The sequence below is a fragment of the Diabrotica undecimpunctata genome, chromosome 1 (genome assembly GCF_040954645.1).
Source record: "Diabrotica undecimpunctata isolate CICGRU chromosome 1, icDiaUnde3, whole genome shotgun sequence".
NCBI lineage: Eukaryota > Metazoa > Arthropoda > Insecta > Coleoptera > Chrysomelidae > Diabrotica > Diabrotica undecimpunctata.
In genome coordinates, this window is record NC_092803.1 from 29,135,212 (window position 1) to 29,151,276 (window position 16,065).

The 16,065-nt window shown below is 32.8% G+C and overlaps 1 protein-coding gene across 1 annotated transcript in view; it reads left to right on the forward strand.

The window, feature by feature from the left end:
- m (zona pellucida domain-containing protein miniature) overlaps positions 1-14,905 on the forward strand; it is a 360,187-nt gene extending 345,282 nt beyond the window's left edge. The window contains exons 8-9 of the mRNA XM_072540065.1: positions 1,236-1,469; positions 6,964-14,905. Of these exons, the coding sequence (XP_072396166.1) occupies positions 1,236-1,469; positions 6,964-7,162 (433 nt within the window). The 3' untranslated portion in view covers positions 7,163-14,905. The remainder of the gene's footprint in view (positions 1-1,235; positions 1,470-6,963) is intronic.
- The last annotated feature ends 1,160 nt before the right edge of the window (positions 14,906-16,065 follow it).

The following is a 16,065-nucleotide window of genomic DNA, read 5'->3' on the forward strand; positions in this document are numbered from 1 at the left end:
TACATCATGAGATTCAAGAATATTGAAGTTTTGCATTATAGTTTGTTGATGATGACGACAGACTGATTAGCAATGTGTTTTGGGAAAGACCAGATGGTAGAAGATCGACAGGATGGCCTAGAAAAAGGTGGAAAGACGCAGTCAGGGAAGACCTGGAGAAGATGGAAGTAAGGCCATGGGAAATAATAGCACAGGATTGGAATCAATGGAAGGCAATAGTAAACGCGGCAAAACCTCACGAAGAGTTGTAAAAGCCAATGATGATGATGATTATAGTTTGTTGAGCTTGTTCTGGTATTTGCTCGAAACACTTTCTTTTATACTTACATGATAGTCCGGTTCATGACTCGCGAGTTTTATTTTTTTTTTTACAACGTCTGTCATCAGCCCGTATGACTTTCTTTTCTTAGTTTTTGGCTCTACACACACTCCGATACTATCAATACTAGTTTCATTACTCATTTTAAATCTTACGAACACTATTTTAGCTAAACAACACAGACATCAAAAACGTATAATCTCTCTTCAAAAAACGCGCAAGAGTAGAGTATGACGCAACAATTAACAGTTGTTACTGAGAGTATGGCGAATTTCTCAGAAGGACAGGTAATGGGCGCGTTCGTTCGCTGAACACACATCCCTTCTATCGCTTTTTAGCGTGAAATGTGCCCCTTATTTACTAGTTTGTATCGCAGTCAGCACCCTGTACAGGATTATAATTTTATGAAATATAAGCGGAATGAGCCCCGTTTATCAACCTTTGCAACATGTTGTGCAAAAGCACAACAACTTAGCATAATAAGGTGTAAAACTCAAAAAATGTCGATGAGCATCTTTTATTTCTGTACCCTTCATATGTTTTTCGTTTATAATGTTAAAAAAATTTCTAAAAAAAATTGATATCTACAAACAAAGCAAATCACAGTTCTTGAATTGAAAGAAAAAGCAGAGTTGCAGGTTTAATGACGTTCCATAAGTTTGCACTTAATATGTTTAATACATATATTTAAAAAAATAAATTTATATACTAGTAGTAAAATTTTCCTACATATTAATTTATAATTAAGTTTATGATATATTTTGATTAATCGTAGGCGTGTTAATCTAAAAATATATCGTAAACTTTGTACTTTTTAATTAAAATGTTCGTATTTCGTTTGCATAGGAAAAAGACAACTGTCGGACAAATTAAAGCTATTTTCATACTATTTATTTTATTGTTTCTGATATTACAGGAAAGCTCGAAGTACAGATGTAGGCGTAAGCAGCCTTTACGAAGTAATTTCCGAGGCTGATCTGGCATTTAGTCCAGATAGCCGGGCGGAGGCCGTAACAGTTTTCCAAGGACGCATCCGAGAGGAAGTCGTTTACGGGATTTGCATGCCAGTTCCGGGATTCAGCCTCCTTTTTGTTCTGGTGGCTCTATCGGCGGTGGTATCCGCGCTCGTCGCTGGATCTCTTCTTTATAGGTTAGTATTTTTCGTATACCTGCATGAAATCACGTTCCGCGTGAGAAAAATATAGGGGAAGGTGGAGGAATATCGAGTATTTAGGACAAAACTGTTATTTTTAGCTTTTACGAATTTGAAACTTATAATATGGATATTAAGTTCATTTAGTTAACCAATTACTGCTTCAAAAATATTATAAAATAATTACAAGTATTTTAAAAATACATATTTTTGAAACTCAAAAAATTCGGGTAATATCGATCAATCGGGTAATACCGACAATGGAGATGGGTAATATTGATCAAAAATGGGAAATATTGATCACATATGGACAAGTTCAATTAAGTTTACTTAGGTTTAAGTATAAAATACATATTTCTTTAGTTACATTTACAGTTTAAGCAAATATAAAGTGTAGCAGTATCCGCTTTCGTGCAGTCTGCATGAGCCTAGAGACCGCAGAGATGACATCTCCACCATAATTCATTTGATCTAAACTCCAAACATACTGCACAAAGTTCGCGTTCTCGTGTTTGGTGTGCTTTCAGGCTATAAGTCTTCTTCTTGACTAATTTTTCTGTTTTTATCTTAGTAGCTTCAATTGTTCGTTTAACTGTCTCAACCTCATTCTCCCTTTGCTTTTTTGTTCCTTATTTTCTAATTGTTCTTTTAATGGCGTTGATGTTAAAATAGTCGAGTTTTGAGTTCGCTTGCTTCTAGTTTTTGTATAACTACTGACTGGTAGTGCCGGTAGAGGGCATAGTTCACTGAAATATGTACGAGATAAGCTTTCATTTTTTAGCTACACAGATTTATCGTCACTCAGATCAATGTCTGAAATTTGCTCTAATTCTGATTCAGATAAAGAATCTTCTTATGATGATGCTGCTTTTGGTCTCAGTTTTTTATTTTGTACTTCACTGGACCTTGATAGTTCATCTAGGGGAACGGGTGTTGGCAACGGTTTTTGATGTGTATCGGACAGAGAAGACACATTATCTTGATATTGTTCAACTACTGGTGTAGATATTAATTTTTCTTCACAAAAAACATCGGGATTGAAGGGAAACATCTCTGTGGTTCGAAAACCATTCCTTTTTAATAGACGCAGCATTAAAGGTATTCTTAGCGAGATCCGCAACGTCTGTTATATTGATTTTCTCGTATTTTTTTGTTTTATATACTTGTCACATTCTTGGTAGTAAGCTGTCTTGAACAGAGAAAAAAAGGTGTTATGTAGGTGTGTGTCGCGACAAAAATTGTAGGAAGCCAGACTTAAATGCGTTGTGTAGTTATCTAGCACTAAAAGAACTGGATGGTCTTTAGAAGCATTAACATGCTGCTGAAAATGTTTCAACCATTCCAAGAAAAGTTATTCTCAATAGGACCGTTTTTGTCCAAACCTTCTTTCATCCGATTTCTTCTATAAATAAACATAGGTCGAATATATTGACCTTAGGCACTTAAAGCGCATACTAGTGTCATGGTTTGTCCTCGTTCACCACTGGTAATTGCACCAACTTGTTTTCGGCCTTTGGTCGCAAAAATTTTACAGGGAATATGAACTGATACCCGTCTCATCAACATTAAAAATTTAATTACATTCAAATTTTTAACAATCACATAGAGTTGCCAAGTTTTTGTATTCTTCACGATTAAAAGCAATATTTCTACTCAAACTTGTTGCTTCTGGTTTTAAATGATTGCTTAATTTTGTTTTGCTCTGCATATTTAAAAACCATTTGACGTATGGTACATGATCTAAGGCCAAAAAACGCCATCGACAGTTCTAAAATTTCGGATTCCTCTTCCTTGGTAAAGACAGCTTTTCGTCCTAGTGTAATTCTTTTGTCCTCGAAACGACCTCTTAATCGGTCTTGCAATGTTCCATAAGGGATGTTGTATAACTTGGATGCTCCTCTTATCGAAAGTATTTTGTCAGCTATACCGCTGAGGTCTCTTTCCATGGCCTCTTCGTCCCATGAGAACCGTGTTGATTTTCTGTGGTATGCTCGTAGTATCTGAAATAAATAACATCAACTGAGACTTATCACAATTAGGGTAATGTCGATCACGTTGGGGTAAAATCGACCACAAAGTGTGCTCATTGTTGACATGAACTTTTTTAGAAAACACGTAATCTAAAATGATATGATTTTGTGATATCTGTATTCTAGAAATATGTTTTCATACATTGTGAATACTAAAATGCCGACTTCAGCTAATAAAGGAGCCCTTATCTTAAAATACGATTGTAGAATCTTATAAAAATCTTTTACAAAACACAAATTTACTAGACATAGTATATGTATATGAAATATGAGACAAGTGCATATGGTATATGAAAAACGACTAAGTGGCCAGTGCACCACTTGTTGTTGATGCGTTCAACACCTTTCGTTTTGCTCTGAATCAATTCACACAATCACTTACCCATTATAGAATACTGTAATGGATAATTGATTTGCTGAGGTTTAGAACTTAAATCCTGTGAAAAGAGGAACGTTATACTTAATTTTGTTTTGAAATATTCTTGGAGGATTACCTAACTGTGTAAAAGCAGTAGCTAGCAGCTGAGCAGCTTACAGTTCGACCGATAAGTTACAGTTTATGGTCTATTAGTATAGAATGTTGACAGAATCCATTATTAACTTCAAACATATAAACAAAGCTCCTATATCCTTGTTTTCTTATTTTTCTTTGGCTTTTGCCATTATTAATTTGCCGTTGTTGTCCTCCAAAGCATTCTATTATCCCAGTAACCTTCTCTGAGGTCTCTTTCTATCATAGTTCCGATTTATCTTTTTCAATATTATAGCAGGTCTTCCTCTCCGCCTTCTTTCCGGCGGGTTCCAGTTAAATATTCTTTTCGGTAATGAGTGCTCTAGCGTTTTTTGTAAATGTTTGTTCCACTGCAGGACTGTTTTCCAAATTTTTTGTAATTAAGCATTCTATTCTATTCCATATTTTCCCTATTCCCTATTCCCTATTATATTCTCTTTGGCGGTTTGTAAACATCTTCTTATAAAGTCCCAATTCAACTGTTCTTATTTTATTTCTTATTGTTGTTGTCAATCGCCATACTTTCGCTCCATATAAGATTGTGTCATATCACTTTATGGAGTGTTTTTGTGGATTGTTTTCTCCGTGCTATTTTCATTTCCATATTATCTTTCATACAAGTACCATTCCGGCTTATCATTGATCCTAAATATTTAAAAGTATCACAACTCTTAATAGTCTCTTCTTCTCAACTTCAGTTCAAACCTGCAACTTCGAAACCAATACATTAGTATTCGGTCTCACACATACTATAGAGTCCCTATAGCCCATATTGTTCATTGAACTTCATTATCGTATCCACAAGGAAACTAAATTCCTGTAGTTGGCTGTATACGATGAGTCACACAAGTTTTATTTAAAAATTCCTTTATAAAAGGTAGAATAATAAAAAAGGCTATCGGGCTACATCACAAAACGTTTTCGGAATAACTATTTCATCATTAGTATTATCTGGATGTACATATTTGAAGCCACTAAATATGTGGGTAAAAACCCTTTAATTGTAGTTTGTTTTACTTTGAATTACATCTTTGATATGTGATATAAGTGATTTCTTTTATTCTCGCTACATGATATGTGGTATATTGGCTTGACAAGCACGAACGTTAAGCTGCGGTTGAATCAGAGCGAATGCTAAATTGTGCAAAAACTGTCTTCGTAGTAATCGAATCTCGTTATTATTACAATAGAAAAGGACCATGGAGTTTATACCAGCTACATTTAGCATGGAATAAAAAATTACCATTGGCCATCGTCGAGTATTTCTAGCGCAGTCATAGGCAGCACATAACTTGTCTACTGTGTTAACTTCTCCCTTTGTAGAATTGTAGTCAAAAATCATTTCGAGTTTCATGGAATCCTCATCAACGTATCGTCATGATGTAAACTAGACAGGAGGAGTACGTTTTTATTTCTTGTTGGTATATAGGACACCAAAGTAATATGATGATAGTAAGCAAATATGCTGGATCGAATAGGTCTGCTTATGGGTTTAGAAAATTCATAAGGTAATTCCTTCTTATTCTTGCGATACGTTTCTAGAAATGTAAGTTTGTAATAACGCAGCAACGTTTGGATTATTGGTATGCTTAAAAACCAATTGTCCGCAGTAATGTTCCGTTTTGTTCCTCATAATCTCTTTACCACTTCCGATAGAGAATTGCTTACAACAAAAGGACCTGGTGGTTGTTGCCCCAAATATGGATCTAAATTGCAGGTATAAAAGGTCTTGTAATCTGCTAGCGCAACATTTTGAATCCATATTTATTTGTTTAATTAGGTATATACTGTTTAAAACTACATCGACCTCTAAATGCCTCCAATTTTTCATCTACTTTGACGTATTCAAAGGGCGTATAACCATTCTGGCAATTAAAAGTAAACATTTCAAAAATCTCTCATATGGGACAAAATTTATCTAATAGTTTTCATTTCTCACGTGAATCTATATCATCAAACCTTAGATGTTGTGTTGTAGCAAAAATTTAAATCGGTACCTGGACAATTCCTGGTCTTTATTCCAAAGTTCATCTGTGCTTAACCTGCTACTTTTCAAAACACGTGCCAAATACAGTAAAACAATAAAAGCACGAATTTCTAAAGCATCTGTTGCCTTTGCGTTTCTCTCTCAATTATAGTTTTCTTGGGAGTGTCTAATATGTTTGTTTGCCCATTCAACAATAATGTTTATCATGGTACCATTAAAAAAATATTTCCAAATATCTAGTTCACTTTTAAATTCTTGGAAACTTCTTTACCACCTAATGGCGTAATGAACGCGTAATTAAGTTTTCTGAACGTGTTCTAACATTTCTTGGAGGAATATATTTCATCCATTTAGTAGTTGTGTCTTTACCAAGAAAGAAAAGCCCAGCAGGAACCATTAATTTAGCACCTTCCGTATCAGAAATTTCTTGTTCTGTATTACTATTTTCATCCATTTGTTCTATGTTATTTTCTTCTTCGTCTTCTTCTTCGTCATCGTCGTACTCAATATTTTCATTTTCGTCGTCGACTCGAAGGCATTCGTCCATTAAATGTTCGTGTTCTGCCTCATACGCATACATTTTCAAATTCACAATAACTAACAAATGTTCAAAATTTTAAAACAACACGGCTGTCAATGTTAACGGCCAATGATATTTTACTGAAAAATAAAAAAAGTAAAAATAATAATAAAACAGTACATAAATAAAGATATAAAAAAGAACTAGTAACAGATAACGGAAAGACACATCAATACAGCATGAAAACTGCATGGTTCCAAATATAGTTTATTAGGCTCAATTATAAGAGATGGTGTACCTACGTAAGTACTTGGTGCAAGCCTGCTTTCATTGTGTGTGTCATATTTATATTATTTATTTTGTTTTCTCTGTTACATAGCCTTGTCAGCAATTATATTCTATACTAGTATTTTGTGCTCAAATAATATGAATTTTCACTGTAGGTATCAACTCCAAAAAGAACATTTAGCAGAGCAAGCCCAAGGTCAAAACGGATCGATTCCAATGAGCACTTTCTCCAACTGGATGGGGTTAAGGTTGCTTAAAGCCAAGTGCACAAGTTCTTCCTCTAGACGGACGACGAAGCAAAACGGCGAGGTGGATAGTTCAATGGTAATGAATGGTAAATCTACTGTTCACTGAAGCGGTGGCGTATGGTAGAAAACTGGCTCAAAAATTTAAATATAAACAATATGGCTGAAGCCAGTGACGAAGTTTGATATCTCTTTGTGGTAAAAGCTGTATAGAATGGTTTAGTGAGCGTTGTGTGTTAAGAGGAGGACAAATACTGTACATTTAAATTAAATTGGGAGGACAATTGAACTATATCTCATATATTGGACTAGATGTGCATTTTTAATATTATAAATGTTAATTGTGTATATTTTCAAATAAGTCAGATGTCCAACTTTTTCACAGGTTTCAACAAATCTGTATACTTAATTGGTTCGTTTTATTTTATAAAGTTGAAGAATATCTTGTAGCAACTGATTCACGACTTAAATGCTTCTTAAAATATATTTATTAATTGAAAATACAAAAATATTGTACACCCTATGAGACTATTTTGAAATAAATGATATTTTTCTACAAGTAATAAAACGGTAACAACGGTATGGTGAATCTGTAACTATTTGTATTTTCTCTTTCTATTGAAATTTAAAGTAAAATTAAGCGAACTTATGCCGATAGAGGGATATTAGCATTACGTCGGATATGAAATTTAAAAAAGTTCCATAATTTCTTTGTTCCTTAAAAAAAAAGAACAACTGCCAAGTTTTTGGAATTTTTTTGAACAACTTTAGAATATTTTAGACAATAAGTATTTAATATTCTTTTGTAAATGATATTATAAGAATAATTTATGGAATTAGTTATAGAGAATATGATACTGTTATATATTTGGGTATTTATGAATACAAAAAATAACATAGGAAAAAATTTAGGTTATATGTGAAAGCCCTTTAAAACTTTTATTTTAAATAAATATATAGCAGAATATGATAGCTTATGTCTTTATTATGCAGTTTTTTAATTTGTAGAAAGCTGTCAACTGGTAAATAAAAAATAATCTAGAATTAGTAGTATCTACTGAAAATATCCCCACGATAAACCGATATAGATTTAGGTTTCAGTAACATCAATAAATTTCTAATATAGGTAGGCTATTTTGGCTTGGCCTCTTAAAAGTGAAGAAATAATAGTAAAAGAATCGCTGTGCAACTAAACCAGAGAATCGAAAGTTCTTAAAATTTATTAATGGTATACAATTATTATTCGTATTTAATTTTTGGTTACGGCATGAATTAAGGTGGGTTTTATTTTTGAATACTTAAATATTAAGCCCCATCCTATTCCCCACTTTGACACAAAGTCCGCTCATATGGTTTGGGATGGGTAGCTTTTTTAGACAGCACACTCAATAAAATTCGGGTTTAATTAAAATAAAAATATGTTTGGAAAAAATAAATGACAAATTAAAATTATATTCAAGATAATAGAAATCAAATGCCAATACTAGAGTGACGATATCAATGCACGGCTCGGCTATTGTCTGTTTAATATCTTAGAAAAATAACATACGATTAATACCATACATTTGAAACGACAATTACGATGTGTTAATACACAAAAGCGATGAAACGGGCCGATCAACACTCAATCCGGCGAAGAGTGGCAAGTGACTAATTAACACTTAGCCACGGGAAAGAACAGGTCTATCTCAGATCAATACTCTAAGACCGGGTAAGTAACTACCACTAGGTCAATACTCTAGCAGAAGCGGTTGGCCTTCAAACAATACTCTAGGGCCAGTAGAGTTGTTTTCAGATCAACACTCTAAAAGAACACCGGAAGCTTGGCCTCTAGTCAACATTCAGAGATTTGGTGAAGTTCCCGCTAGATCAGCACTCTAGCGGAACTCGTTTTTTTTTTCTCCTCTAACGCGCATCGATGGAAGAGGATCTTGTGATGGGAGTACGTGTGTATAAAGCACTGATGCGACGTGGCGATGCACGTTGTTATAAGGTCTTTTTCCTTATTTAGTGGATTACTATGATTTTTTATTCAATCAATGGTTTTTTTCGCTGTTTAGCTCTTTCTGACAAAACTTCTATCTCTGACGTGAAAAATTCTTAAGCATTTTATCACAACATTTAATGATCTCAATAAAAATAAAGTTATCCTTTTCTTGTCCTGATAATACACTAAATGAGCTAACGTAACGCTATCAACATCATCATCCTGAAACGGAAAATTTAGCTATGTTATTCTGGCGATATCTGATACTTCTATTTTTTAGGTCTGTCAAATTATTTATCTCGATAGGCAAAGCAAGGATGTATGATTTGATTTACTCAGAAAAAGCATATCGAATGCTTTCCCAACTGGCCAAAATTTTTGACAATGCATTCTGCGCGAAAAACGCAAATCAATTTATAAGTTGCATATTCAAAAAAATATATTAGAATGCCCAGCTTTTTTGAGTGAGGAGAGCATATTTTGAAAATTTATTTTGAATATGTGATTAAAAAATGTTACATTTTATTGTGGCATTGTAAATTACGTATTAATCATTCCAAACACAAAAAAAACTGTTACTAATTCAAAAAATTTGTTGGAGTTATATTAAAAAAAATGTCTTGGTAATGGAGCAAAAAAAAAAAATAAAAAGCTTGGAACAAAAATATAAAAGGGATTAAAGAAACTTAAAAGAAGTGATTCTTCCATCATAAAGACACATTCCTTCTCTAGCCGTAGATTAAAAATAGACATGAAATCGTGACCAATCTAAGCTCAAGTACACCCCAATAATCTGTATTAAGATAGGCGGTCATCTTTCTTTTGAAGAAATTTACTGTAGTTTAGTAATCCACAAGTCTAAAGAGATAACGTTTCATTAATATTCGACATGTATACATTGTATATTCGTTAGGCAACATCTTCTAGAACTTCTCCTTGAATATTTATCTTTGTTAATTGTTAGGACTTCCTTTTCTGTAACATAATAATTAACAATCTTATAGTATGGCATTTCAACGATATAGAGATGTAAATTGCGATATTTATGCATGCTTCATTGATTACCTTAAAGCATTTGATACAGTAAAACACGACAAGTTGATGGAGATATTAACAAATATTGGAATGAACACCTGTGATCTAAGATTAGCAATTTTTACTAAAATTAAACATTGCCTATCCGTACAGAGGTAGGGGAATCCGATGATTTCAAAATCAAACTTGAGGTCCGACAGGGATGTATACTATCACCCTTGCTGTTTAATATCTAAGGAAATCTTTCAAGAAGCAGTAGAAGATGTTGAAGTGGAATTCGAATTAACGGAGACATCAATAACATCAGATACACGGATAACACGGTGGTATTTGCTGACAGTTATAAGGCCCTCCAGGAGTTAATGAATAGAATCACAGAAGTAAGTCAGAGATATGGACTTTCACTGAACATTAAGAAAACAAAATGCATGATGATCTCTAAGAACTATCAGCAGATTGAAAGAAGTACCTTGGTACGAACGTCAATGAAAATTGGGGCCATTTCCTAGAAATAAAATCTAGGATAGAGAAAGTAAGATCTGCCTTTCAATGCTATGTATACTATTGTACGGAGTTGAGTCGTGAATTCTCACAGACACTACCTACAAGAAAATTAAGGCTTTTGAAATGTGGCTTTATCGTAGAATCCTGAAGATATCCTATATCGACCACGTAAGTAACCAGGACATTTTATTAAGAATGCAAAAAGAAAAAGAGTTGTTTACCACAATAAAAATAGCCAAAATTAAATACCTCGGTCACATCATAAGAAACAGCGAACGATATGACTTGCTGCAATTATTTTTTTAAGTAAAAGTAGAACGAAAACGAGGACCAGGAAGGAGCAGAATTTCCTGGCTGAAAAATCTACGGACGTGGTTCAACACAACAACCACAAATCTTTTCGGAGCCGCAGTTTGCAAAATACAGATTGCCATGATGGTCGCCAATATCCGAAACGGATAGGCACTACTTCTTCTTCTTCTTCAGCCTTAAGTAATCCAACTTTAGACATAGGCCTCTCCCAAATCAATCCAGTGTCTTCTATTTTGCGCCACTTGCTTCCAGTTGTGTCCTCCGATCTTCTTAATATCATCAGCCCATCTTATTTGTGGTCTTCCTCTGCTTCTCTTTCCTAACCATGGCCTCCACTGTTGTATTTCGTGGTTCCATCTCTTATCCTTCAGTCGGGCATTGTGTCCTGCGAAGCTCCATTTTAATTTGGCAGCATGTTCTCCTGCGTCTTTTACTTTCGTTTTGCTTCTAATCCATTTGTTTGTTTTTTTCTCTCTATAAGTCTCACCCCGAGCATTGATCTTTCCATCGCTCTTTGTGCTTTTACTATTTTATCCATATTGGACTTGGTGAGTGTCCACGTCTGTGAACCATACGTGAGTATAGGGAGGATACACTGATCGTAAATTCTGGTTTTCAAATACTGTTCTATTTTTGTGCTTTTCAAGATCCAACTCAGTTTTCCAATTCCTGCCCACGCTAACCTTATTCTTCTGGTAATTTCGGCAGTTTGGTTTTCTTTGTTAATTTTCATTGTCTGTCCCAGGTAGATGTATTCGCTTACTGTTTCTAAATTTATGTCATTCAATTTTATTTCTGGAATGTTCGGTGTATTTGTCATTATTTTTGTTTTTTCCAAGTTCATCTTAAGACCTGCTTTTTCCGAAGCTTGAAATAGTTGCGTCATCATGGTCTGTAGTTCTTCGAAATTTGTAGCGAATATTACAATGTCATCAGCGTATCTTAAATGACTCAGTTTTCTTCCATTAACATTTACTCCCTTATCTGCCCAGTTAATGTCTTTGAACACGTCTTCAAGTCCAAGTGTGAATAGCTTTGGTGAGATAACATCTCCCTGGCGAACTCATCTGTTAATTGGTATAGCTTTGGTTTTCGCATCAATTTGTATTTTCATTGTAGCTTTCTTGTAAATATTGTGTATGAGCATTCTGTATCAGGAGTGTATCCTGCAGTTGTTCATAGCTCTCTCTATTGCCCAAAGTTCTATGGAGTCGAATGCCTTTTCATAATCAACGAAGCCAATATATAAGTTCAAGTGATATTCATTGACTTTCGTAGGCACTAACAGACAAAGAAAATGGTATGCAAATGGCTCAATCTCTTGCATCAAGAAGATTTCTATTAGTAAAAATATTATTGAATGGCACGTTTTCTTATTTCTCTTAATTTATATTTGTTTAATTCCTAACGGAATTGTACTGGAAACTATAAAAACTTACTTTTGCTAGAGGAACGACAATTTTAGCGATTACTGTTTCAACTTGCACTGAATTTATGTATGTGTGATTTTGCGTTATTAATTTTAGAATCAATATCCATTTTCCATTACACTAAATTAAAAATGCTGCTAGATCAAGACATTTTAAACATAATTTTAGGATTAAGACCTTTTTAAGACAATTATCACAAGTTTTAAAATTTCTATATGGCCTGTAGTTGGACTTTACAAGCACCACAAGTTAAATTGAGCTCTCAAGTCGTATCGTACTGCGCATCAAACCCCTAGAGGCTACGCTACAATGGCTAACCCGTAGTAAGTTTTAATCTAAGGACGTATAAGTACCATAAAATATTGTTTTTTCTACATTAAGTGTTTTTGTTCAGTAGATATTATGTTCAGTGCTAATTAATATTACTGTTTATATTTATTTGCAGTCGTATACTTACTGTAAAAAAAATTACTACATATCTAGAATGAAACGCAAAGATTGTACTGCTATTTTTTTCAAAACCCTTTTATGTTTTCTTTCATTTCTTTAAAAAGTCTTATTTTGACTTCAAAAAAAGAACTTTACTTTTTTAAAACAATATAAACATTATTTAATTAATTATTCAAGTGAGTTCTATAACTCACACGAGGGCGTATTAGTCCCGCCAAACGAGTTTCTTACCTACCAAGCTTTTTCTGAAAAGTACATTTTAATGGAACTGAAGCAAAACAAACAAAAAATTGCGTGAGTCGAGAATAAACCATCGACCTTTGAACTACGAACGAATAACATCAAAACTACAGCCAACAGAATTTAAATCTTTGTTCCATTACCATAAAAGAAGTCAAATATCATATCATAAATATCATATTAATAAGCTTCTTATACAGTGTGTCCGTAAAGTATGGAATAAATTCGATATTTCCTAAATGAAAAGCCTTTTAAAAAAAATCCACAACACGTCGATTTTTAAATTTAATGTTCTACATTTTACAATAAAATTTCATTATACAAGGTGATACACATTACAGTGATGACGTCATCGGCTCTTTTTTTATATGTAACACCTTATATTTTAGGACATTTTTAGATCGATAAAAATGAGCTGATTCCAAAAAAGTATAATATGGGGTTCTAACGAATATGAAAGATATGCGCTTAGAAAATTATTTTTTATTGATTTATAATATTAATAAATTATAAATAAATTATAATAAATAACTTGAAGTAATCCAGAAAAAAATACATGACTTAATCTTAAATGCTTGAATTGTAGCCCTTGTTTTATTTGACAGTAACCCAAACGTTGCACAAATTCTTGTAGAACGTTGTTTATGCTTTTTTGAGAAATATTGTTTATTTCTTTACGAATTCTTGTTTTTAAGTCTCCAATATTTGCAGATTTCGTTTTATAAACAACATTCTTTAAATGTTCCCACTTAAAATAATCCAAAGTATTGAGGTCTGGCGACCTCGCTGGCCATTCAATATGTCCACGTCTTCCAATACAACTGTTCGGAAAAAATTTATTTAGGTGCCTTCGAACATCTAAAGCATAATGCGGAGGCTCACCATCCTGTTGAAACCATAAACTGTTATCAAAACCTCCAATATTAATTGTACTGGGGAATAAATTAATTAAAGTAGGTACGAGATACCCACTTAAAAACTGAAGGTATGCTAGCCAGTTTAAATTACATTCGAAATAGTAGGGTTCAATGATTTCTTACAATGCCAGCCCATACGTTTACCTTTTGCGGGTATTTTGTATGATGTTCCCGGATTCAGTTGGGGTTTTCTTTTGCCCAGTATCTACAATTCTGACGGTTGACCTCGCCATTTAATTTGAATGTAGCTTATTCAGAAAAAATAATATTTTGAACCAAGAGAGGGTTTCGGTGGCTGTTATCCATCATTATTTCACAAAATTGTATTCTTTTATACTTTAATGTATACTTTTTTGTATACTTTACTTACTTTTACGTACTTTGTGTACCGTTGTTTTACAAACATCGAGATCACTACTTACCTTACAAACAGAAGTGTTTGCATTTTCTTCAAAAGCAACTAGAACATCTAATGTTGTAACATAATTTACAGAGGGATGACCTGATTTGCGTGCATTTTTAACAATACCAGTTTCTCAAAAATTCTTTTTAATCTTACTTACTCTTGACTGCGTGATGGGTATTTCTGGATATTTATCATTAAATAAATTACACACTTCCATCTGAGTTCGCGATTTGTCTCCATACCCAATCATCATGAGTATTTCAATTCTTTGCTTTACACTCAAATTCATTTTTACTTAAAATTAATTCTAAACAATAATACAGAACATTCACTAATTAATACAATTATTGTACTACTTCATTGTTATTGAAAGTTACTAAAAATAATTACAGTTTACCAAAAACTAGAAGTAGGCTACTTTTTTGCAATTGATAATAAATAATTTATTTTCTAAGCGCATATCTTTTAAATTATATCCATTAGACTCGAATATTATACTTTTTTAAAATCAGCTCATTTTTATCGATCTAAAAATGTCCTAAAATACAGGGTATTACATTTAAAAAAATAGCCAATGACGTCATCACTGTAATGTGTATCACCCTGTATAATGACATTTTATGGTAAAATGTAGAACATTAAATTTAAAAATCGACGTATTTTAGATTTTTTTAAAAAGGCTTTTCATTTAGGAAATATCGAATTTATTCCATAATTTAGGACACACTGTATAGGTATTACTGGTAGAAAAAAGTTTTACAGTAGGTATACGTCCGACAGTATAGAGGTGTTAAAATATTCTTAACTAACAGTTTACTATAAGTAACAAATACAATGCTAGTTTTAAAAATTTTCTTATTTAAGTGATTTCTTGTAACAGTTTCTAAGGTTTTGAAATCCATTCTTCAGTAATATCTGAATCTGAAGCACTGTACAATCAAAATATTCTTTTCGACCTTCTTGTTATTTGCAGCGTTCGAATATGGCTATAAATATCCTTCCTTCTTGTTGTAAAATTATTATTAAACATTTTGAGTATTCAGTTCCTTTCAAGGAACTTAGGTATTAGAAAATATTATTTTTGAGACCGTACAACTTACGACTATAAGATAATATTTTAAAAAGTCCACATATCTTTGACGACTGAAATAATAATTTTTGATATGGTTCTGAAGCTATTTTCTTGTGGCATTTTAAAGTAATTTCTATTTTAATGGGAATAAGCCACAATTATAGGTTAAAAATAAGTTTATTGACGTTTCAATCTCCAGTTCGGAAATCGTTCTCAAAATAAAAACATTAATAAATTAAACAAATTTTGTTTTTTGTTACTTGGTGAAAAATTTTTCTAAAAATTTAATTTTATCTGACTCATTTATATTAACAATTCAGACATATATTATACATTTTAAAGTAGACGACTTTAAAATGATATTGCCAATATTGCTGAGTTGCGTTCCTGGGACGACTTTATTGTAAGATAGTTCATTCGATTATATGAAATCAACTTTAACTTAAGAATAACCGCCAGAAAAAATCATAGCATGTAATTCGTATTTAAAAGGAAACCACATGCCATGATGACAGTAAAATTCTCCTGTTAGTGATTCCATAGTAAATTATGACGAGAAAACCAGGACCTCATAATAATATTAAAAATTAATATTTTTTTTACTTTTCCACTATAAGAGAATAAATATTCTGCACATTTATGCATTTATCAAAAATTGA